This window comes from Heteronotia binoei, chromosome 1 (assembly GCF_032191835.1).
Source record: "Heteronotia binoei isolate CCM8104 ecotype False Entrance Well chromosome 1, APGP_CSIRO_Hbin_v1, whole genome shotgun sequence".
NCBI lineage: Eukaryota > Metazoa > Chordata > Lepidosauria > Squamata > Gekkonidae > Heteronotia > Heteronotia binoei.
The window spans coordinates 199,077,026-199,103,328 of NC_083223.1; the positions used below are offsets into that span (position 1 = coordinate 199,077,026).

At 45.6% G+C, this 26,303-nt stretch overlaps 1 protein-coding gene across 9 annotated transcripts in view; it reads right to left on the minus strand.

The window, feature by feature from the left end:
* MARK1 (microtubule affinity regulating kinase 1) overlaps positions 1 to 24,786 on the minus strand; it is a 114,251-nt gene extending 89,465 nt beyond the window's left edge. For 2 of the 9 annotated variants that reach the window (XM_060246507.1, XM_060246535.1), the window contains exon 1: positions 24,183 to 24,640. In XM_060246507.1, the coding sequence (XP_060102490.1) occupies positions 24,183 to 24,233 (51 nt within the window). In that variant the 5' untranslated portion in view covers positions 24,234 to 24,640. Of the gene's footprint in view, positions 1 to 24,182 lie in introns of all 9 variants that reach the window. The other 7 variants (XM_060246527.1, XM_060246543.1, XR_009555793.1 and 4 more) reach the window with 6 other exon arrangements.
* Positions 24,787 to 26,303: the final 1,517 nt, after the last annotated feature.

Here is a 26,303-nt window from a genome sequence, read left to right on the forward strand (position 1 = left end):
CCTGGGGCCTGGCTGGCCAGCGAGGATCATAGGGCCCGGCTGCGCTATGCAGCGGCCTCCCCAGGTCTGGCTGGCCAGGAGGGATTACTACAGGGCCTGGAAAAGTAACTGTCACAGTTCCCCCTTATTTCTTTATTTCTCTTTCTTTCTATTTCTTCCCCCCCCCCCACATCTTTGTTTCTCTTAATTCCTCTTTCTTTATTTCCCTTTATTCCCTTTCCTTCCCCTTTTCTTTTCCTTTCTTCCCCCATTTGTTTCTCTTTCTTTCCCCCCTTTCTTCCTGCTATTTCATTTCCCTTTATTCCCCCCATTGCTTTATTTCCGTTTATTTTTCTTTCTTCTCCCCATTTCTTTATTTTCCTTTCTTTCTCTCTCTCTCTGCGGAGCCTGAGTGGTGGGCATTGTGAAGGACTGCTGCTGGAGTAAGTGGGTGCCTTTAAAGGTCTGCTGAGAGCAGCTGCAGACTCTGCATGAAGGGAGGAAGGGAAGGGTGTCAGGGGTGGGAGCCAGCTACCACCAGTTCAATTTGCACTTGATTATCCTAGGTGGTGGTGGGGGGTGGGGGGTGGGCTCCCTCTGGGAATCCTACCCCCCCAGGGAAAGTGCATGCGCAATACATAGCCTCTCCTCTCCCGGTGTAGTGAACGCCGCGTGGTCACTGTCTGGCTATGCCTGGCAGATGGTCACTGCAATGGCCTCTCCTGCATTACTGCATCCGTAGCAACACCTTCTCGCTGGTCCCCCCCGTTTTCACAGAGTTTGCTACGTCATGGTGCGACCGAATGTCCGGCGGTATAACCGGATGGGCAGGCTGGGCCCACCAACCTCGCCAGCCTAAGAGAAGGAAAACTCTAACATCAAACCCGGGCAGATAGAGCTCGTTAATGTAACACCTACCACCTGGAGGACTCGCTGCCGGCGTCCCGGCTTACTGGGCCATGGCAGATGACCCCCAGGTGAAAGGGTGGAGCCAGTACCGCGCACACTGTGCTTCACCTAAAAAATTCCTCTGCGCAGGCCTGAAGGGCATATCCACACACACAACCCACAACGCATCAAGTCCTGCAGCGATGGGCAAGGGGCGAAACGGCAGGTGGAAGGTGCCACTGGAAGCCGCAGTCCCGATCCTGCATGTAGGCGGTTCAGGATATTGGTCGCCTGATGCTAACCCGGAGACGAAAGCATTTTTCGGCAGCACCCTGAACGACCAAGCAGCCTTATCTAGGGACAGCACTGCTTGCTCCACACGGAGAGGGGCCTAGAAAAGGTGGCCTAAACAAAGCTCGTCTCCCCCACCCCAGTTGGCTAGCCGCGGTCAACGGGCATCCTTACTTGCGGTCGAAAAATAACAACAAAGAAAAGGCATGCACCTGCCTCACAAAGTGTGCAAAGACTAAAGCTTGCGTGTTGGAACATCAGAACCATGCTTGACACAGTAGGCAGTGGTCGCCCTGAACGACGCTCTGCTCTAGTTGCCCACGAACTTCTCAGGTTGAATATCGACATAGCAGCTCTCAGTGAGGTCCGTTTCCCTGAGGAAGGTAGTCTTCAAGAACACGGTGCTGGCTATACCCTCTACTGGTCGGGTAAGTCAAAGGCTGAGAGCCGCCTTTCTGGCGTTGGCTTCATGGTCAGGAACTCCATTGCCTCCAAACTCGAAAACCTGCCAACAGGTCACTCAGATCGCATCATGTCCATGCGCCTCCCACTTCAAAACAAGCAGCATGCAACACTCTTCAGTGTGTATGGCCCAACCCTTCAAGCAGATCCTGCAGAAAAGAACAAGTTCTATGCTGATCTACGCAACCTCGTACGGAAGACCCCTACAGAGGACAAGGTGATCATCCTTGGCGACTTCAATGCCAGAGTAGGTAAAGACTCGGAAGCCTGGAAAGGAGTACTTGGCAAACACGGCATTGGCAACTGCAATGACAACGGGCGCCTCCTGCTAGAATTCTGCATGGAGCACCAGCTCACCATCACCAACACTATCTTCCAGCAGAAGAACAGTCTGAAGACAACCTGGATGCACCCACGGTCCAAGCATTGGCACCTTATCGACTACATTCTGGTGCGCCAGAGAGACCTTCGAGATGTCTTACACACCCGAGTAATGCCCAGCGCAGAATGTCATACGGATCATCGTCTTGTACGCTGCAATCTCCGTCTTCACTTTAAACCCACACCCAGGAGAGGAGGTATCCCTCGGAGGAAGTTTCAGGTTGGCAGCCTCCAGTCAGCCGAAGTTAAAGCTGCCTTCCAGGCAAAACTCCAGTCAAGAATTGAGGACCCCAGTTGCCCCACAGACCCTTCTCCAGAAGCACTCTGGGAACACCTAAAAACTACCGTCCTGCAGATCTCTGAAGAAGTCCTTGGGTTCTCCACAAGGAAGAACAAGGACTGGTTTGATGAGAACAATCAAGAGATCCAAGAATTACTGGCAAAAAAGAGATCTGCCTACCAAGCACATCTTGCTCAGCCCTCCTGTCCTGGGAAAAAAGCAACCTTTCGCGCTGCATGTAGCAACCTCCAGCGCAAGCTTCGAGACATTCAGAACGAGTGGTGGACCAAGCTTGCAGAGAGAACCCAGCTGTGTGCAGACACTGGTGATTTAAGAGGGTTCTACGAAGCCCTGAAGGCAGTATATGGTCCATCATATCAGGCTCAGAGTCCCTTGCATAGTGCAGACGGCCAAGTGCTCCTCACAGACAAGGCATCCATACTGAACCGGTGGTCGGAGTATTTTCAGGTTCTCTTCAGTGCCAACCGCGTAGTTCAAGATTCAGCAATCCACCTCACCCCACTTCAACCGGTGAAAACAGAGTTGGATGAGATCCCCACCCTAGAAGAGACTGTTAAAGCCATCAAGCAACTGAAAAGTGGCAAGGCAGCGGGAGTTGATGGAATCCCACCAGAGATCTGGAAGCATGGGGGCACAGTACTACATAGCTCACTTCACAAAGTACTTGTCACCTGCTGGGAACAAGGCAAATTACCACAGGACTTTCGCGATGCAATCATCATCACCCTATACAAGAACAAAGGGGAAAAGTCAGACTGCTCCAACTACCGGGGGATAACCCTGCTCTCCATCGCAGGCAAAATCCTTGCCAGAATACTCCTGAACAGACTGGTGCCCACCATTGCAGAAGAACTCCTCCCAGAGAGCCAGTGCGGCTTCAGAGCTAACAGGAGCACCACCGACATGGTATTTGTTCTCAGGCAGCTCCAAGAGAAATGCAGGGAACAGAACAAGGCTCTGTATGTGACTTTTGTCGACCTTACCAAAGCTTTCAATACCGTTAGCAGGAAAGGCCTGTGGCAAATCTTGGAACGTTTAGGATGTCCCCCAAGGTTCCTCAGCATGATCATCCAGCTACACGAAGACCAGCGAGGCCAAGTCAGACACTGCAACGACCTCTCGGAGCCCTTCCCAATAGGCACAGGTGTAAAGCAAGGCTGCGTTCTCGCGCCAACTCTCTTTACGATCTTCTTTAGCATGATGCTTCAAAGAGCCGCAGTAGATCTAGATGATGACGATGGTGTATACATCCGCTATCGCACCGATGGCAGCCTGTTCAACCTGAGGCGACTAAAGGCACACTCCAAGACAATGGAAAAACTCATCCGAGAGCTACTGTTTGCTGATGATGCTGCACTCGTCTCCCACTCGGCATCAGCTCTGCAGCATATGACGTCCTGCTTTGCAGAGGCTGCCAAGCTATTTGGCCTAGAAGTTAGTCTGAAGAAGACAGAAGTTCTCCACCAGCCTGCACCCCAGGAAGATTATCACCCTCCCTGCATCACTGTGGGTGAATCAGTTCTGAAGACCGTCCAGCAGTTCAGCTACCTGGGGTGCATCATCTCCTCAGATGCCAAGATCGACAAGGAGATTGACAACAAGCTGGCAAAGGCAAACTGTGCCTTTGGCCGACTGCACAAAAGAGTGTGGAGCAACAAGCATCTGAAAAAAGGCACAAAGATCAATGTTTACAAAGCGGTTGTGATGACAACCCTCATCTACGGCTCCGAATCGTGGGTTTTATACCGTCATCACCTGCGACTCCTTGAGCGCTTTCATCAGCGCTGCCTTCGCACCATCCTCAACATCCACTGGAGTGACTTTGTGACCAACACTGAAGTCCTCAAGAGGGCGGAGGTTACCAGCATCGAGGCACTGCTGTTGAAGACGCAGCTGCGCTGGGCAGGGCATATTTCTAGGATGGAAAACCACCGCCTTCCCAAGATTGCCCTGTATGGCGAACTCTCCACCGGCCATCGAAATAGAGGGGCACCAAAGAAGAGGTACAAGGACTCCTTGAAGAAATCCCTTAGCACCTGTCACATCAACCATCACCAGTGGTCTGACCTAGCCTCAGATCGCAAAGCATGGAGGCACACCATCCACCAGGCTGTCTCTTCCTTTGAGAACGCACGCATAGCTGGTCTTGAGGACAAAAGGAGATTGAGGAAGAATCGCACTGCTACAGCACCAACCCCAAATCAGACTTTTCCCTGCAGCCGCTGTGGCCGGACCTGCCTGTCCCACATTGGTCTTGTCAGCCACCAGCGAGCCTGCAGCAAACGTGGGCTATTGCACCCTTCTTAAATCTTCGTTCGCGAAGCCAAGCCGAGAGAGAGATCCTAGGTGGTGTAGCCTAATATGCTAATGTTAGGGGATGTTGTCTAATATGCTAATGAGTTCTTGCTGGGCTTTTTCTGAAAAGAAAAAAAAAGCCCTGGATCTAGGTATTTACCTAGGGCAGCAGGCTGGGAGGGTGCATGCCAAATTAGGCTGTCCCCACATGACTTCAAATAGAAAAACAATTAGAAAAACAATTATTTACACTCATTTTGCCAGCCTGAATCGTTCTCCCTCGGCAGAACACTGTTTTTTAAGTTGATAATTTTGTATGGCCCATGAATGATGTTATAAATATCCAAATGGCCCTTGGAAGAAAAAAGGTTCCCTACCCCTGGACTAGATGGATGGCAACCAAAGGGTCTTCTAAGTCACAGCACCAAAATCTGACATTTTGGCAACTCCCCTCCAAAAGAGATTCATCTGTATCTCTCCCCCCACCAATGTTGTCTTCAGCCAGTGGGTGAAGGCTTTTTGTTTGGCATTCCCCCAGTAACTACTATTAGCCATTCTCCCTGTTTTTATGTTTTGTTTTAAATTTTATATAAGTACATAGTATGCTGATTTGATGTTTGAAACGTTTGCCATTTTGGGAACCTTGAGCAGGGGAAGCAGTACAGAACTGTTTTAAATAAATTAAATAAAACAATGCAACACCTGTTTGCAATGAAACAAAACAATCCATTTAACAAGATTTAAAAATGCACAAAGTGAACTAAGAAATTACAGATTAAAAACATACAATATTTAAAAACACCCAGAATTTTAAAAGATTGAAGCCAAATCTCCTGAAGTAGATTACCTACTATCAATGCTCTCTGGAAAAAAATGTGTTACACACCTTCTTAAATGTAGCAAGTGAAGGTGCCCTTCACATTCTCCAAACAGGGCCAGCACACACATTAGGCAACCATAGGCAGTCACCTAGGGTGGCAGCCCTGGAAGTGAAACAATTGCTAATCCAAAACAGCTGCTAATCCCTTGGGACAAATGTAACTTCAAGTTGAATCTACAGATGTCTCTTTAGAAGAAGATATTGAAGAAGATGATATTGGATTTATATCCCGCCCTCTACTCCAAAGAGTCTCAGAGTGGCTCACAATCTCCTTTACCTTCCTCCCCCACAACAGACACCCTGTGAGGTGGGTGGGGCTGGAGAGGGCTCGCACAGCAGCTGCCCTTTCAAGGACAACCTCTGCCAGAGCTATGGCTGACCCAAGGCCATTCCAGCAGGTGCAAGTGGAGGAGTGGGGAATCAAACCCGGTTCTCCCAGATAAGAGTCCACACACTTAACCACTACACCAAAATGGCTCTCTTTAGCATTTTTCAAATTCAAACAAGATCCAGGTTTGAAGCCTCACTCATGCAATGGGTGACCTTGGATCACTCAGTCTCTTAGCCTAACCTACCTCATAGGGTTGTTGTGAGGATAAAATGGAGGAGAGGAGAAACTGATGTAAGCCGCACTGGGTCCCCACTGGAGAGAAAGGCAGAGTATAAATGAATTAAATGTAAGCTTGAGGAAACGCATTAACAATTTTTTCCCCCAGCAAATACAGAGAGATTTACAGACATGATGAAACATAACACAGTTATTGTATGAGGCAATATGGACAGTGGAGACGAGGAAAAATAGTGTTGCTCTGCGCCCAGATCTTTATTTTTAAAAATAAACCTAGAAACTTGTAGCAAATTCATTAAAAAGCAAGCATACGGAAAATGACTTGAGTGTCACCATATTTCTTGTTCCTATGTATGAACATGTAGGACGTTTCCAGGGCAATAAACCAAAACACGCATGAGGCTGCATTATTCCCCTATGGTCATCAAAGATGTCAGTTTTCACAAAGCTCAACCAACGCGATGAAATCTGCCAAGCACTATTTGTTATTATTCAAACCTCATCTGCAAACAAGCTAGTTTTATATGCCTTTCGCTCCATTGTACCTATCACATCCAGTGGCACATTTCCCATCATGCGTGTCCACTTCATTCTGCATCACAAAAGTGAACTTGCTGTCAGATTTCTTCCCCCCAGAAATGGAGTCCATTGTATTAAATGAGGAGCAAAAGTTGCATAAGAGAAAATGAGACTAGCTTACCAATAGTCTTCACACATACTTCACCAAAACCACAAGGCAGAAAGCATAACTGTTAGGCAAGAACCTAACAATAATATATTTTCTGTGTGTGAAAACATGCCTACACTCCTGCATTTTGCAGAATTTCCACTCTACAGAGCAGAGGCTAAATTAAAAATAACCCCTCATTTTTTCTCCAACGAGGGTGGAAGAAAGGGCCACTGGCCCTTTCTGCATAAAGTTCTACTCCAGTTTTTGTCAGCACTCGATCCATCTGCTACAGAGCTGAATCACCTAAACTGATATTGCATTTAAAATATTGTTTCACACTTTCCCACAGGAAACAGTTTTATCTGTAGATTTTTACTTCTGTATTTGCACTGTTTAACACATTTCTGGGATCTAGTGTGTGTGACTGAGTGTGAGAGCTTGGGGCAGGGGAGCCCATGAGAGTCCTTTTTCCCCTAAGCAAGTAGTCAGCCAGCCAGCACTGTCAGGAGAAGATGCGTATGTGTGTGTGAATGAGTGTGAGAGTGGGGGGTGGGGGGGAAACTGTTGCAAGTCCTTTTTCCCCTCAGAAATTGGCATGCCATTAAGCGCTGTCAGAAGATGCATGTGAGTGAATGATTGGGGGGCAGAGCTTGTGCGAGTCCTTTCCTCCCTAAGCGAGTAGCTAGCCAGTAATGTTAGAAGGGGTGTGTGTGTTTGTGAATGAGTGTGAGAGTGAGAGTGTTAAGGGGGGGAGCCTGCACGAGTCCTTTTTCCCATCAGAAATTGGCATGCCAGCCAGTGCAATCAGGAGAAGATGCATGTGTGTGTGAATGAGTTGGAAGGTGGGTGCTAGCTATATAGGTCTCAATAATGTGTTAAGGTTCCACTTCAAATAATAAAGAGAAAACATATAATTTCATGTAGGAAAACATCTGCAATACAAAAAAATAGTAAAAAGTCAGAAAGCAACTCTCAAATAAAGAAAACTATGGAAAATTAGAGAAAATAATCAACAGGACGTGGAAGGGCCAAAAGACAACAAAGAAAAGTGGGATGGAGCTTTGGGGAGAAATCTGAAAACACAAAGGAAAAGTTCTACACTTCAGACTTCAATCTGGATCTGGAAATCAGTTTTGAGAAACACAGGGCAACAGCAAGGTAGCGGTGGTGTCGGTACACATTTGCACAAAACAAATGTTGAAGCTAGAAGAAGGCGCGAGGCAAGACAGAACTCCAATGTGGTAGGTAATGTAGAAGGTCGCAATTCCAATAACTTTTAATGGCAAAACAATAGCTTACAGAAAGGAATGAGCATACAATTTGCCCATATGTCAAGATATCGAAGGTCACTTTGGAATGCACACAAAGAACACAGCAAATGGCTGGTGTAGAAAGGGCCATTGTTAGCCTGGCAGCAATCCCCCTAAACAGGTCAGGCTGAAAGACTTGCCCTGCTCCACTATATAGGTCCCAAGCTCCAGTGTAGATTTGAACTCGTTTTGTAGTCTACATCTAGCACTACCCATTACAGTACACTGACACATCTTGAAGTCTTACTCAGATGAGAATTTACAAGTCTTTAATTATGTGAGAAGAGTTCCTTTGAAACAACAAGAGAGCATGTCACAATGTTCCCAATTGTAAGGGACTCAGGCAAGTTAGCCTGGAAGCTGGGAACAGCCTTGCACCAACTGGCTGGGCCACCGTTATGGAAACGAGAATGTAGTGAATTGAAGGGGCTTGCAGAAGGAAAAAACACCTCAGAGTTTTAGTCTGGAGCTTGAGTACTGAAAAGTGTGAAGACTGGTACTTAAGCTGGTCAGTTGTGGTGTGAAGCAACTGGACAAGGAGCTGAGAGCAGCCAGTGGGGCTGAGTTCCTTGGTAGACAGAACTGGGCTAAGTGTCTGTCGGAGAGAGTTTTTAGGCAGAAGGGGGTCACAGCCAGGCACTTTCTGTGAGGAGAAACTCTCTGTGAGTTCTGTCAGCATAAGGCAGACTCCTAGTTAAACTGAGAACACTCAACCACTCTGAAGGAAGGACTGGATTCCTGTCACTAGAAAAGGATCCCAAGAGTCAGACTATGAATCTATCTGGAACTGAGACACACCAGGAGTTGAGGGGCTAGTTAGAGCACTCAAAAGGGTGTGAGTCCAGTGAGCTAGCACGTATGTCTGTGAGGGAAAAGTTATCTAGCACAAATCAGGAGTCCTCAGTGTGTGTGGAAAAGAGTGAATGTCAGTTTATTATTTTTATGATTTGAGAAGCCAGAGCACAGAGCATATCTGCAAAGCGTTTCCAGTGCCCAGTAGGCACTGCCTGCCCAGGGTCTTTGTATAGTTCTAAAGCCTGCCTGTTTATATATTTTTAAACTCTCTCCACCTGATAAATCCCTGGTGATCAGAGATTGTTTATTTTGAATTGCCTGACAACTGATTATTTTGAATTGCCTGACACGTGATGCGATGGTATCGCTTTACTCTGCTCTGGTAAGACCTCACCTGGAGTATTGTGTTCAGTTTTGGGAACCACATTTTAAGAAGGATATAGACAAGCTGGAACAGGTCCAGAGGAGGGCGACAAAGATGGTGAGGGGTCTGGAGACCAAGTCCTATGACGAAAGGTTGAAGGAGCTGGGGATGTTTAGTCTGGAAAGGAGGTGGCTGAGAGATGATATGATCACCATCTTCAAGTACTAGAAGGGCTGTCATATAGAGGATGGTGTGGAATTGTTTTCTGTGGCCCCGGAAGGTAGGACCAGAACCAATGGGTTGAAATTAAATCAAAAGAGTTTCCGGCTCAACATTAGGAAGAACTTCCTGACCGTTAGAGCAATTCCTCAGTGGAACATGCTTCCTCAGGAGGTGGTGGGTTCTCCTTCCTTGGAGGTTTTTAAACAGAGGCTAGATGGCCATCTGACAGCAATGGAGATCCTGTGAATTTACGGGGAAGTGTTTGTGAGTTTCCTGCATTATGCAGGGGATTGGACTAGATGACCCTAGAGGTCCCTTCCAATTCTATGATTCCATGATTCTATTGATCAACTAATTAATATTATTTTATCCCTCTCCCTTACCTTTTGTGAACCAATAAATATTCTTTGTGGTTTTTGAAATTCAAAAACTGTCTGGTGCCTAGTTTACTTTAGTTCTGACAGGATTTCTATTTGTGTGCCAAGGGACTGAGGGAAGATGACTGGGGAAAAATTTATAGTGGTCACCCTCCCAAGCTGACCCTGACCGGTTCCTCACACCAACCCAACCAGAAGTTGCTCCAGAGCAATTAGTCTGGATCAATTCTATTAGGAATGGGAGAGGGGGAAATGCCATGATCATGTCATTCTGCAAGTGTGACCAGAAAAAAGCAGTTCTTCTGTGAACCCAAATTTCTCAAAAAATAGGCCATGCTGTTCCTTAAGGCAATAAAAGAAACTATTTAACAAGAATTGTCTCTTGCAGCTCTGCTTCTCAGATATGATTCATATTTTCTTACTCAGAAGCAAGTCCAAGTATTACTGTCATTTATGTATCCAACTAATTCTTCTTCTTTGAGCCAAACACCTGTTCTTTCTCTCAAACTAGAAATTGTCACTGCTCTTCCTACCTGCTTTTCTAAACTTCTCTATTGCCAGCTGTCAATCTTGGAACATCCAGACTTGTTTCCCAGTCTAAACTGTTACCATGTACACCACAGTGGAAAAATTGCATGGCTTTTTAAAACTAATTCAAGACATCTTTTAGTTCAACTAATAACATCTGAGCAGTGACAGATTGCATGCTCCAAAGGCTTGATCTCCTTTGAGTAGTAATTTGTTCATTTACAGTGAAGAGTTTAAGTAAGAATTAACAAAACACACTGAATATGTTACAATTTCAAATTCAAAAATAAAAAGTTAAAAAAAATAAAAGCAGACAATGTAATCTATTGGCTACTGTTCATAAAACCATTTCATATGACATGGTTTTTTTAGAGGGAGAATTTTCCATGCAGAAATATCTCAAAAACAAGTACAAATGTAAGCCTACCAAACTTCTAAGCGAAAATAAAGTGCCAATTTATTTGCTTGAAATATCACAATTTAAATACTCCCTTTCTTTATGTTGCTCATGTTCCTGATCAGTAGAAGCAGGCCTCATTTTAGGCAGGAGCTCACAGGCGTAGAGCTCCAGAACATCTACATTTTATTGTGCTTTCTTTCTGTCTTACTCCCCCTCAAAAAAAAAAACTTGCTTCTGGGCTCCATTGTTCAAAACCCCTGTGAGAATTTAAGATTTGAATAACTTTCTAACATTTTCCCCCACAAAAAATGAGATAATAACCAAACATAAAGCAGACAGATGGAAATTTCATCATGCCACTGTGTCCCCATAGGAGAAAGTAATTTAAAAAGTATGATGGGAGTAAGGTTTTATTATGACAATTATAATTCAAGAAGCATTTTAAGGTAGATGCTGAGCTGGTATAATTTAGTACATCTTCCGTGATATCAGGGGTGTGTGTGGCATATGCAAATAAGTTATGCTAATGAGCTCTGGCACCTCTTTTTCTAAATGACCGCTGAAGCATCTGTAACCCAGCTCCACCTTTAATGAAGAAAGGTGCCTAGTTGGGAAAAGAGGTTCCTGTATACAGTCCTCATACTAGTGGCTGAAGTTGTTTTCTTCCAGTGATTTCATTCCATCCCACCCTAATGAATCTAGCCAATGACATGGAAATGGTATATAACCAGGAACTGTACCACTGTCCTCCATAGCTACCTTCTCAAGCCATCTTGCCTCATTATCCCATGGTACCCATGCCTGCAGTGAAACAATTAAGAATACAGCTTTGCTGCTTTCAAAGCTAGATGGCATCTGAAACGCGAGAATTCTGGAAATGGGCCAAGCGTGCCATTTGAAAAATACATTTTGTTAAAGCAGCAAAATAGGTTAGGTTTGATAGCAAAATAAGTATCACTATAATTCAATTTTCCCCAAAATTTCAGTCCCTCACCTCCCAAAAAAGGAAAAAGACTCACAAGTTTTTGGAAAGTATAGCAAAGCAGTCTTGCAAGTACCTATTTCTGCCCTTGTGGGAGTGGACTTCATGTAGGCTCCCTCTGGCACACTGTATAAAGGCTGCCCTCAAGCAGTCACATCTCACCTGCTTTGCTCTATGGTTGCTGAAAGAACTGGTACACCTCGTAGGACACTCTAGTAAGGTAGGGTTAACAGTTGCCCACTCTCTTCTCTCTCCTATTTTGGCTTGTGAGGACTGAACATGAATTTAACATGGGGCCACTGAGACCAGACTAACCACATTTAAAATGAAAGAAAATATTATTAAGGGGGAAAAAAAGTGCGCACATCTACTGCAAACATTACAGATTGAACAAGGATTTAAAAAGAGGGGATAAACAATCCTCTGCTCCTGTGTCTTACATATCTATAACAATCCTTTGCTCCCCAAGGACGGAATAAACAGCCAGACACAGAGTATTGGTATAAAATTGGGCCACTTTATTCAATATTCTAATAAACAGCAAGGGTACCCCACCAGCGGCCTGGCCAGGGCTAAGGGTCACCGCGACCGCTCCCCTGCCATTAACGGGTGAGAGACCCAGCCCCCCAGTCGGAGCTAAGTGTTACTCAGCTCCCTCCAGGCAGGCCCAGCAGGGAGGCACGCACCAGAGGGCCCAAACCCAGACGCATGTCTCGCCAGAAAGGCACCCTCTAGCCGAGCCTCCCAGACAGTCTGCATTCTCCAAACCCGGGTCTTCAAACCCAAAGGCTGATCATGCCAGACCCCAAATTCCCCAAAAGGGGGATGCTTCACAGTCGTCCCCTAGCCGCATAGTGCCCTAAACCCCAAAAACCTGCCACTACTAAGGCCAAGTCTCTACTTAGGGCTTAGCGCCCACCAGGAGGCCCAAAGCCACCCGCAACCCTTGCTGCAAATCTCTCAGGAAAAGCATATTACCCTTTTCCGAGAGATGGACCCCATCCCCTCTGTAGAGGTCAGGAAATTTCAACAAAATGTCCAGATGGGGCAAATAGTGGCCCAACCCCTTTTCCAGCACCTTCCTGATCTCCTTATTAGCCTTATACCGGACCCTTTCTATAGCTGCAGGGTCCCAAGCACAACGCCACACCAGATGGAGCAGCATGGCTGACCAAATTATGGTGGTCCCAGGCCATCACTCCCGAATGTGCTGGAAATCATCCCGGGCCTGCCAAACTAAGGCCTTGACCTTTAAGAGTCCCAGATCGTTACCTCCAAGGTGAACAATTAAAACCTGAGGAGGAGGACCCACACAATCTTTAAACAACAAAGGCAGCAGGCCCAGCCACTGAAGGCCCCAGCTCCCCCGCCATTTGATACACACATGGTGGCTGAGTCCCAGCTGAGAGCCAACCGCAGTTCTCCGAGCCCAAAACACATGGCTATGGCCGCATATGAGAACTCGGCTCCTCTGGCCAGGAATAACAGCATCTAAAGAGAAAAAAACAGTTAAACAAGAACAGAACCAACAATAAACAGACACCAAGTCAATCACGGCCTAATAAAAGGTTGCACGTAAGCCTTATAGGCTGAGGAACGCCACCTGCCCAATCTCTGAATGGAAGTGGAAGGATACCCCAGGACAGCCGCTGTTGAGGCTGCCCCAATTCTAAAGGAGTAGGTCCCAAACCGCACCCCAGACAACCCCAACTCACCCAAAGCCTGTGATGTTACTGCCCAAAACAGATGCTTTGTCAATGGGCAACCATTTGAATGTATAAACAAAAACCCCTCCATGGGCCCCCTAACTGCCAAATAAGCAGCCAATGCAGTAACTGGACACAGCTCAAGCTCTGAACTACCCAACTCGAGCACCGTACCCTTCTGCAACTGATCCGTCTTAGAGCGACGGACAGTGATGACTGCCTTACCCGCAAATAGCTGCAGATCCCTTAACAACAGAGCCTTACCAGAAACATCGTTTCTAGACTGTGCCACCAGCTCACTTACTCTAAGAGCCCCCCAAAAAGCTAACAAAGACACAGCCTGAAACAAACATGCTTCAAATGACGAAGCACACACCACATCCCAAACCCTCTTCAAACCCCGCAGAATCAAAGCAGACACAGGATTCCGCGTATCAACCCTGGGACCGGCCTCTCTAGCCCACCCCTCCAGTATCTTTCGAATACGAAAGTCAGCTGTTTCTTCCCTATAACCCAGCGCCTTACTGACAAAAGCCAATGCAGACAGGCGCCCCCTAATGGATCGCACGGCCAACCCCTTACCTCGCAGCGAAACACAGTAATGGAGCAAATGCTCCACTGGGAGGGGCCAAACCCTGCAATACCCTACCTCAGCCCTAAAGTCTTCAAACTGCCGCACAGCCTGTTCGTAAGACTTCCCGGTGCTGGGTGCAATGGCTAGACCTATCGCTCTGCAGGCCTCGGCTCTCCAATCAGCCATAGCTCCTGGGGCATTGGCACCGGCTCTCTGTCAGCATCTGGGGCCAGCTGACGAAACCTCTCCATCTGTTTACGAGATAGAGCGTCAGCCACCCCGTTACTCACCCCAGGAACATGCTTGGCTAAAAACAAAATGTTAAGCCGCAAACAGCGCAGAGTGAAGGCCCTCACCAATCTCATAACCCGGCCAGATTTGGATGAAAGGGAATTAATGATGTGGACCACCGCCATATTATCACACCAAAAATGGACAGCGTGATTGGACATATCCTTCCCCCACAGCCAAACCGCGACTAAAATAGGAAAGAACTCGAGAAACGTAAGATCCCGGTTCACACCAACCTTTACCCAGGAGTCAGGCCAAATATCCGTGCACCAATGTCCACGGAAATAGACTCCAAAACCCAAGGAACCAGCAGCTTCGAGCCTCATGTCCCTCCAAAAAGAGACTCCATTAAAGGACTCCAAAAATTCCTGCCAAACCCTCAAATCATCCCTCATGCTGCAGGTGACCCTAGTTCTATGCTGAGGCAAGCGTAACCCTGCCATAGCATCGCACAGCCTTCTAAGAAAAGCCCTCCCAGGAGCAACCACTTTGCAAGCAAAGTTGAGGTGCCCAACTAGCTGCTGCAACTCCAACAAAGTAACCTTCCTTTTAAAACGAAAGGTAGAAATCCTAGCCCTCAGCTCCACTATTTTCTGAAGAGGCACCCTAGACAACTGCACAATAGTGTCAATTCAATCCCCAAAAAGGTCAACCTCTGGGTCGGACCTTCAGTTTTCTCAGGCGCTAAAAGAACCCCAAGCTCCGCCGCCAGCTCAACAAAGCCAGACAGCAACTGCCCACAACGCCCAGTCCCCTCGAGACCCACAAAGAGGTAGTCATCCAAATAATGAACGACATCCTGCAAACCCACTTTCTCCCGCACAGCCCATTCCAAAAATGTGCTGAAACGCTCGAAAGCCGAACATGACACAGAGCAGCCCATTGGCAATGCTCTATCCATGTAAAATTGACCCTCAAAAGAAAACCCTAGAAGTTCAAAATCATCGGGATGGACAGGTAAAAGGCGAAACGCAGACTTAATGTCGCATTTTGCCCATTCTGCCCCCACCCCACAACGCCTCACCACAGCAATAGCCTGGTTAAAGCTGGTGTACCTAACAGAGCATAAGTGCTCCAGGATCCCATCATTCACGGACTTCCCCTTAGGAAAAGACAAATGGTGAATCAAACGAAATTCACCAGGCGCCTTTTTAGGCACCACACCCAAAGGTGAGACTCTAAGAGTACTCACTGGAGGATGTGAAAAAGGACCCAGTATCCTTCCCTCAGCCAGCTGTTTTGCAATCTTGTCCCTAACAACCTGCTCCAAGCCCTGAACTGACTTAAGGTTTCCTGACATAAACAGAACTCGAGGTCCCTGAAAAGGGATCCTAAACCCAACTTTAAAACCTTCTAACAAATACAAACTATCAACCCTTTGAGGGTACCTTGATAGCCACTGCTCAAGAGGTCCCTCCCTTATTGGATTGGGCCCCTTTCTTAGCTGGAAAGGCACCTCCACTGCCACCAGACTTCTTCGTATTTTTACGCCCACGGGCTCTAGGGCAGTTGTCAAATGAGTGGGAACCACCACACATGGGGCACTTGTGCTCGAACTGGCACGCCTTCCTATTAAATACCCCAAGGGATCCAAATTCCCAGCAGAGCATGCGGGGTTGAACCACCTGCCCCGCTGCACCGCGGGGAGAGCCTGATGAACCAGCAGTGGATGTGGATGACCTACTCACCAAGTGACCACTATCAGAGTGATCACCCAGATTAGGCCTAGCCGGGGACATAACCTGCAGCCAAAGCTGCTGATGGATCCGATCCCACTGAAGGGACGGATACAGGGCAGCCCTCATCCTAAATTCCTGGTCATATTGTAACCAGGCTGGTCCACTAAAGGCCGTATAGCCTTTATAAATTATGTCCAAATACTGGAACAGGGATGCTGCCCACCACGGCTGCGCCCTCGCAATCACCCCGGCATAAATACAGAACCCAGGAAGCCAATTAGCCCAGGTCCTGTCCACCTTCCGTTTTTTCAATTTGTCCTTCTCTTTCTCATCCAATTCTTCCTTGTCTTTTTTCTCAACCTCCCGAAAAAGAGAAAAAATATCCACGTAATCCCCTTTTAATATTTTTTCCCTAGTAGCGAGAAGCAAGTGGTCCCCCAGCGGCAAGGCAACCTCCCCAAACGTCAAAGCAGCAAAAGGCACTATCCCATATGTTGAGGGTGCCCCCATAAAGGAACCAGCCGTGCCAGGATGGCCTGCGCCTGGGTACACACTAGGAACGCCTTGCCCACATGGCCAAGCCCAATTCTGAAATGCGCCCAATGCAGAGGAGGCAGGCGCCCCCGCGCTTGACATGGAAGTGCCCTGCCAGGCCACCGAAGCAGGCCCCCATGCTCCCCATGGCCAAACCTGCCCAGGCCCCACCTGTAAATTATCACCCGACCTACCTCCGAATCCAGCAGGAACCAATGGCAAACCGACCCCCGATGCTCCAGCCACCATCAAACCCACATCTGGACCGCAAAGGCCAGCGTCCCTGCCAGGCACGACTCCACCAGACCTGCCCTCAAGAATAGACAGCCTGGTGAGAATACTCGCCTGCTTACCCTTCTTAGATTGCTTCACACCATCCTCCCCACCTGGAGAAAGGATGCCCGCTGCCTGTTCCAATGCTCTCAATCTACAAGCAATATTGGAATCAACCACCATATCACCCTCCTCATCAGAAGAGGATAACAGTGGTGGTGGCCTTTTCGCAGGAGCCTTGGGAACCTTAGGCGCTGACTTTTTTCCTTTGGGCTTGCCCGACCCTTTTCCACCAGCCATCTAAATAGCAAGCACAAGACCACAAAATGGCCTCCTGCAGCTCCACTCTAAAATGGCTTCCCCCTGGAAGAAGAAAGGGAACTCAAAATGGCCACAAAAGCCTCTGCTGCACACCAATGTCTCCAGTAGGAGAAAAATGGGGGGAGGGGGAGGCTCTCCAAAATGGTCACCTGCCAGCCTCAAGGGCAATAATAAAAAACCCAGGTTGCCCCACAGGCCCAGACCCTCAAAAATTAAAAGGGGAAAGACCAACCCCTGGGCTCCACAACCCCAGCAGACCCCAAACCCTAGGCAGACTCAGCCAACAAGAAGGACAACGCCACGTCCTCCACCACCTCCGATGCCGCTGCCAGCCCGCAGCACTGCAGCCAACGCTTCACCCGCCGCTGCCCAGTCGTCTGCCCCAACAAACCCCAATGTCCAACCAAAAACAAGACAAAGGAGCCGACGAGGAGCCTGCCAACCCGCCTTTGTCTCTGCGCGCCGAAATGGACACCCCCTGACTCTTCCCATCCAGGGAAGCAAACTCTGCTCATGCAGCCTAGCAGCTATGCTGCAGTCTGCAAGCATAAGAATCTATAACAATCGTAAATAGGGTTAGGCCATTTAATTCTTGAAGTTGTAAACATTTAGAAATAATCCATTATTTTATGTAGCATTGGAGTTTCCCCATTTTCTAATTTCAGCACCAAGTGGTTGGTCATGGCTGCCTCATGGAGATAAGAAAATTCCTGGCATAAAGCAGCCAACCGAAAATGGGCAAAGACCCGTTTTTCCCTTGGGGCCAGGAGTTTTTCAATCTCCCCTTCAGTCCCTCCCCTTTTAGACCTTTTTTCTTTTCCTGTCCCAAAAGGAAAGTCAGCTTGTTTGTCCTCTCAAGGTATAACTTTGGGTTTGACTATGAGTGAAGTGTGATGTTGCCTGCCTTCTGTTCTTCTCTGACTAGGATCTTTCTCTTTCTTTTTATCATTCAGCAAAAGCACTTCGTAGAATAAGCCTGTACAGATAACGGACCCATTTATTGGCCCTGTAGTCTGTGAACTTTGGAATAATTCCTATGCTGCAAGGCATTTCACCACATTTGGCTATAATTTCTGGATATTTTCACATCTCTAAACCCAAGGGCTTTTTTATGATTAATACTTATCTTCTCTGAAAAAAATGTTTTATTAATGTTTTATGCTGCTGATTATTGTTTTTATGCTGCAGTATATTTATGCTTCTTTTATGCCCCTTTGATAGGAATAGTTTTTACTGTTACATTGTTTTTCCTTCATCTCTCTCTCTCTGTGAGACACACGAGTGGTAAGCTCCCACACCATACCATACCAAACCTTTAATGGCATAATAGATTCAGATAAAAATACACAGAATATAAAAATTTAAACTGCAGTCCAAGCTCTGCTCATGACCTGAGTTCGATCCTGGTGGAAGCTGGGTTCAGGTAGCTGGCTCAAGGTTGACTCAGCCTTCCATCCTTCCGAGTTTGGTAAAATGAGTACCCAGCTTGCTGGGGGTAAAGTGTAGATGACAGGGGAAGGTAATGGCAAACCACCCCATAAAAAGTCAGCCATGAAAATGTTGTGATGCGATGTTACCCCAGAGTCAGAAACGACTGGTGCTTGCATAGGGGACTACCTTTACCTTTATATATATACACATACACACACACACACACACTTTAAATAGCTAACAACAAGCACATAACCAAACACGTTTTACAAATTAATTGCATATCAGTCATAGCATACCAAAAATAAATACAGAAAGTTCCATCTTGTAATTTGGAGTTCTAACACATAGACCATACAATTTGCTCACCCCAAAATCTGATGTTCTTTGAGCATGTACACAGTATGTTAATTTAATTAAACTCATTTTCCAAATCTTATTAAACCATTCTGATCTTACTGCTTTTTTATTTTTCCAGTTATTGTGATACAAGGTTTTGCAGCAGGCAGCAGATTTATAACCATTTCAAAATTTCCATTAAGTACTTCATTTCTCAGACAGCAGGATTTCATCTTCAATCTGTAATTTCAGATTCTTGATCCAAAACATCCATCCATAAGGAGTGAATTTTAGGACATGTTCAAAAGAACATTTAAAATCTGCTCTATTAGTATGGCATCTCCCACACTTATTGCTATCTGTTTTATATAGTGTATTGTGTATAGTGTCAAATACCATTGGTATTGAATCTTAATAAATTGTTGTTTTAAATCTGCTGAGATTTGTTCATTTAAATAAAACATTTGTATGCTACTTTGTTAGCTGGTTCAAACAGGTTTCTAGAGAGGTGGCTTCAAAAATATTTAAACAAAACAAGTCACATCCTCAGCCCTTCCAATATGATTTCCCATATCCAGAGACTACTAGAATTACAATTACACTATTAGAATTAGGGTAGCTGGAGATCTCCCACTATTACAATTGCTCTCCAAGTGACAGAAATCAGTTTCCCTGGAAAAAATGGCACTTTGGAGGGTGGACTCTATGGCAGCATACCCTGTTGAGGTCCCTCCCCAAACCCCTCCCTTCCCTGGCTCCATCCCCAAAATATCAAAGTATTTTCCAACCCAGAGATGGCAACCTGATTTAGAATCCAGGAACAAACCCATAACCTGTAGCAGGCAAAATACCAAATCATCTATGAGAACCAGTGTTGTTCAACGGATATGATGGATTAGGATCTAGGATACTCCTAGGAAGAGGAGAATGATGGAAGAAAATTTGAGTCCCCATTGAGGAGAGAGGTAGTGCATAAAGGAAGTGAAGTGATAAAGTAAAATAAAGCTAGGGACTAGCTGGGCCATGTGGCACGAACAAAAGTTACATTTCATCTTTAAAAATCTCTTTAGATCATTCTTCAGACTACTAGTTATTTCCTTTTACACTGTTAGTACAGAATTCATTTTACAGTATTTTGTTGTTTCTATCTAATTTTTCTTAATAATCTTCACATTGCTTTCCTAATCTTCCTTCCATGAAAGATGCAAGTATATTTTTGATTCAGAACCAGCCAGAGAAGGCCCAGAGCTCATATATGCTACCATAATCATATTCTAAATTATTTCTAGGATTCCAAAGAATGTTCAATATAAATGTCTGCTGTACAGTATGAAAGCAAAATTAAACTTCAAGTTTCTATTAGCTTTACCAAAGCAAGTAAACAAGACATATTTTAATTTATTTAGAAAATGTATACTGCCTCTTCAGAGGCTTGCTTAAAGTGGCTTACAAACAAACAAAAAAATCATAAACAACATTAAACAGCCTAAAATTATATTAATAAAAGCATCAGGCTAGAAGCAGACCAAAAAACCAGCTTTAAAAGATAGAGACACTCCCCCCCCTCCAGTTTAGAGCCCAGATTAAAATAAAGGTTTTGGCCAGGCATCTAAAGAAGAACAAGGCAAACATCAAGTGAGGCTCAAGGGGCAGGGCATTGCAAAGGTGAGGTCCAACTATTGAAAAAGCCCTGTCTCACTTCTACAAATAGGAACATACAGAACAAGACTTGAGAGAAGGATATTAACTGGTGAGCCAGATGATATGGGGGGAAGTAGTCTTTCAAATACCCCCAATCCCAAGCCATTTAGGACCTTTAAAGTATAACTAGTACTGTGAATTGTGGTCAGAAACAGATAGCCAGCCCATGCAGCTGAACCCAGTCCCTTACAATAGCCTTGCCACTATATTTTAGACCAACAGAAGTATCCAAACAGTCTCATATAAAGCACATTACAAAAATTTTGCCTGGATATGATCAAATAATGCATTTCCATGGCCAGACCACACTTTCTAAAGAAGGACTGTGTCAACTAAAGCTGCTAAAAGGCATTAGGTACAGAGCACATCTGAGTTGCCAATCACAAGCCAGAATCCAACACCTCGGAATACAAAATGTTCAATATTTAAAGGGTTAAACAAAAATTATTCATCTATCATTTATATATTTCTACAAACATTTAACAATAAGGCCAAGCTAGCAGGGGAGTCTGTTAATATCAACAGAAAAAAGGATCTGCACGGCTGATCCCTCTCCCTCTGTTTGAGGTCCATTCTAGCTAATTAAATCATATTTCAATGGCTGCTTTTAAAAATTTTATACCCCAACCAGCAGCACCGCCAAGCTACAAAGCTGCTCCCTCATGGGGCATTCAAGGACTCCTTGGTTCTTGAGTGGCTTTATCATCGACAACAGCACCTTGGTCTTACCTGAATTGAGTTTCAGTTTATTGATCCTCATCCATCCCATTGCCTTCTTCAGACACCTGTTCTGTTTTATTATCATCTATTCACAGAACAGAACAAGAAACAAACTAATCTGCCCAAACTGTGAAACCAAGCCAACAAAATGCCATTTGTCAAGGAAGTAATGTCAAAATATGACAAGTCAAAGGGAAGCACCCTCTTGTGACTAAAACCATTCTTTCAACCTTGATTGAAAATAAAACTTCATAGCATGATGGTAATCCTAGTACTGCAACATCCTTTTCAAGTGTAACAGATTTTTGCTTTTGGAAGGGATTCTGTTACCTTTAAGAATACTATGGATAATTCTTCAGTCTTCCTTGTACAAACTGCTGCAAAGAGCAGGAGGCACAGAGGTGTTAGGAGAGAAGCTCTCCCCATTTTGGAGATCTTAAATATATCAAAACCCATTGGGAAATGATATAGCATAAGTAACAAGACTGAAGAAGAATGGAGAGCTGCACATTTTGCAGGTCAAACTGAAGAGAAAACGTTCTTTTGTAACAAGTACTTGGCCCTGTTTGGTAATTCTACCACCTGCTGACTCATTTTGAAAATATAAGAAAAGATTGAGGCAGGGGAGCAGTAAGACAGCTCCGTTAACCACTCCTGACCTGTAATCCTCCAAATAACCAGGGCATTCATGAACTGAGCGGCTCTAAGCATATATAGTATATCTTTTGTGGAAATGGATAATCTGACTAGCAAAATGGTAAGAAAAACAAAACTGCCAGGTCACAACCAGATTTCTTAAAAGAAAGGAATCCATGTAGATTACAAAAGGGATGCAGTCATGGCTTCTTCAGCCAGTATATTTTCAAAGGAAAAGTGTAATGCTTACTGGAAAAGGAGATGTTTTCCTTTACATTTCGATAGTCTTAAATCTGAAAGTATTAATTGATCCAGGAGAGACAGTTGCACAGTATTTGGGATCAAGTTTATACCAAATCTCCATTAATAGGGAGAAGTTACATTGATCCGAATGTCTAACAAAGGTATACTGGAACTGTCAAGTTACACTAGGCTATGGTTAGTGCTACTAGTTTCCTGACCAGAGCTACTTCTCCTTCCCATTGTTCTTTTCCCCTGCTCATACACACACATTTTCACATTAGATCAAATTCTCAAAACAAGAGTGTCTATGTAGGGTTTGGTACACAACATTCCTAGGCACAGATCATCGGTTCACTATTGTTTACAACTGTTAGAAAAAGCAAGCACAGCTAATTGTGCCTCCTAACCCAATGGGGCTGCATATACCATACACCATTTCACCATCAACACAGTAAAGCTTACTTCAATTCAACCACCATTCAATTCAACGCTTACAAATGAGCCTTTCCCATCCCATCCATAGTACACGTCCAATAATCATACCTGTTAATTAGAATTAGCATATATCTACATAAAGCCAGATTTCATATTCTGAGTTAGTGATACAGTTTTCTGAGACAATTATGTGTTGGAAAATTATCTGGAAATGTTCCCAATTGAAATTTAAATACTGTTAGCCAAAGAATAACAAATACACCATGTACTAGCCAAAACATGTATAAACACTGCGGCCTGCCCATACTTCATACCCCACATTTAGCCCATCTACCATGATTGATTTGCAGCACAACACCCCTGACATCTGCAGAGGAACATGATTTTTACATATGTGGGCTGGAAAATGTCCATGGAAAAATACAGCACTGGAAACTTTTCAGTTTGGGAAAAATTTTTCCTACATTACTACTCTGAACTTTCTACCTCTTTACCTCAACCAATCATCAGCACTATGAAATGGACATTCTGAAACAAGTTTCTTCTTTCCCAGTGCCTAATATCTTCCACTTTGTGTCCTCCTGTATGTACAACACAGCAAACAATTAAAAATACTGCATGCCTTAAACAACGATTTTGCAAAGCCTCTCATTCTTTTTCACTTTTATTTTTCCAGTAACATTCTTCAAGTGGAAAATAATCACCCCTCTTTATTCCTATTGCACTTATCTTAGTTTTCTTTTTCAGCAGAAGTCACCATACAAAGGGAAGTTCATTGGACTACTTCACAGGAACAAAAAAAAAGTCCAAGGGAGCTTCACCAAGAGGAAAAAGAAAGAAGTTGTTTGCTAGAAGCAGAAGGGAATGGAAGGGAGGAGGAGTCTGTGACAAAACAGACATGAAAGCAGATCCTACCCTGGCCTTAATGGATAGAGACAGTGACAGATAGACAGGAACAGCCCAGTTTTTGGAGGTCACATGCAGACATCCAGGACTGGCCCATTACAGGATGCAGGTCTGACATATGCAGCCTAAGAACCTACCCCTCCTAAGATACAGTGCTGAAGAATGGAGCAGTCCTTCTCAATGGAAATAAAGATATGAAAGCTGAGTGGATATGATAGACAACTTTGGGAGGAAAATAACTATGGAAAGGGAGACTGAAAGTCTACTCGGAGAAAAGGCTCAGGGAAGCTGCTGGTCTAAACCAGACCAGGAGGGGGGCAAGGGGAGAGAGAACAGAGACGCACACTTGGCCAGAAAATGCCTCCCTTGGGAGGCTTTGGAAAGTGCTAAGAGGAAGGGCAGACAGTCTCCTCAGGAATAAGAAGGTCCCGGGTGTGGCTTTTGGAGGAGGGAGAAAGAGCATCCCCCAGCGAGGCAGTGCTTCAGTGCAGGCAGAGAGGCGCCCCAGGGAAAGGCCTAGCGGAGGAGATTGCCCCGGGCCATTGAGGGGTGCCAAAAGTGGCATCTGGGAAGGTGTTTGTGTGTGTGTGGAGGAATGGTTCCTACTGACGAGCAGCAGCCCCCCTCCCCCTCCAATCAATCCGACGCCAGGAATTAATATGGCACAGACGGAAGGAAGGAAACTCATCTCGGCACTCACGTTCTCGGTGTCCCGCTCGTTGACGGTGGGCAGCGGCGTACGGGTGGACATCTTTGCGCGGGCGGCGGCCGAGCGACTACTTGGCGCTGGCTCTCCGGGTATGGGCTCGCAGGCCTTTGCGGTGCGCCTTGCACCGGGCCCCTTGCTCGCCTGGCGCTCCTAGCGGGTAGCGCGGCAGCCCGCCTAGGCTCCCGGGGTCCTAGCCATGGCTTCTCTATCGGCCGCCTTCGCCGCCGCCCCCTGGGCCGGGATTACGGCGGCGGCGGCTCGGCCGACTCCTCCTTCTCCTCCGGCTTCCACTGCGCGCTCAGGTGAGCGGCCGGCCGAGCTGCGCAGGAGAGCCGGAGCCGCTTCCTCAGCGCATCCGGCGACAGCAGCGGCTCCTCCCTGTTCTCCTCCTCTCGGAGCTAGGCCAGGCCAGGCCTGGCCGAAAGAGAGGGGAGGGACACGGCTCGGTCCTTGCCGCTAAAGGAACAGAGCAGCCCCGCCGCCACTTCCAGTGCGGGAGGACGCAGAAAACACTAGGGGCGCTTCAGCAAGTCTATGCGGAGAAGAAGCTCTCGGCTTCATTCATTGCCGGCAATGTCTAACCCTGCCGCCCCTCACAGCGCCAGCCAGAGGGCAGTCAAATCAACCCCTTCCCCCTCCTCCTGTTGCTCCGTCAGAATTCATTCACACGTTGCGGAATGCCTGCAGGGAAGAAGCTTCAGTGTAGGGTACGGGTCTGCATACGTCCGGCAATCTCACGGCGAGTGTCTGAGGAAACCACAGCGAGTCTCGTGTGAATGACTAGCTTTTAATTCCAACAAGGAAATGCTTCAAATAATGGTACATTGTGCTTTTTTCATGATGTGCAGAAATCAGTGCCATGTAAAACAGCGTCATGTTTGACAGAGGCACGCATACCTGTGTCACCAGGGATACACTCTGAAAAAACCCCTTGCCACTCGGGGCTTCCTGCTCACACAGACTGCAATAGTGACACGTGACTACAGCACACGTATATTTCCTACAAGACATTTTTCTGTTCTCCAGCCCTTTGTTGCATGTAGGATAGAAGGAATTATTGTAAATGTGGTACCAGTGAACTGAGAATTTAAAGATTGAGCTAGGTTTGGTCTAGACAATGAGTCCTTCCAGACTTAGCTGGTGCTGAATAAATTGTTTTAAACCCAGACTTAGCTGGTGCTGACAGCCACACAGGGAGGAATCCACAGGTCTACTGAGAAGTAAGTCCCATTTTGTTCAATGGGGCTTACTCCTAGGAAAGTGTTCTTAGGAATGTAGTGACAGAGGAAGTGATTGAAGGTGGATCCCTGAAACAGTACATTAAGTGCTTTAAACACTCTGCTATATAAATGAAAATATGGTGATGGTGTCAATGTCTCAATTCTCAGTCCATTTCATGTTCCCTGGAGATCTTTTTTAAACTCCTTAGAATCCCGGGTTTTAATCTGTAAAAAGTATATTTCTGGCCCTTATGACTGCAGAGAAATAAGTTGGTTATTTTTTTTATAAAGTACTAAAATATCAAAAATAATGACAGTTTCACCTATCCAAATGCTGATACAAGTGTGTGATAATTTAAACTGACAATAATTTTCCAATAAATTTAAAGTAATGTGTTAATTAATTATTATTTTACACCTTTCATTTTCATAAAAATACATTCACATTAACTATGGACTTCTGGCTGGTAACACTTTTAATATGACCATCCTTACTGTACCGAAAAATTGCCTATTCCTTCTTAATAGAACCACACTGAAGACTGAAGTTCCTTTTAGGATGCTTGCAGGTGCAGCTTCTTTTTTTAACAGGAATTAGCAGGCAGCCCTTCTACCAAACAGAAGGGACCTCAAAGAAAAGTACTTTTGGTATGGGGGATTTAACTTATCAAAGCCGTTTGACTCCATAGACTACTAGCAATTAGAATACAAATTGCCTCTGTGCACTTTCTCGCACCAAAAATATAATTCACTGTTGAATGGCACTCTGATTCAGCATGCCAATCACCTACATATAGAAAGATAAAGAAGAGCCTTCAAATAATTACTTTCTGTTTCAGGGGCTATCTTCCTATTAAGTGACTTGACATAACTAGCAGACTAGGTAAGAATT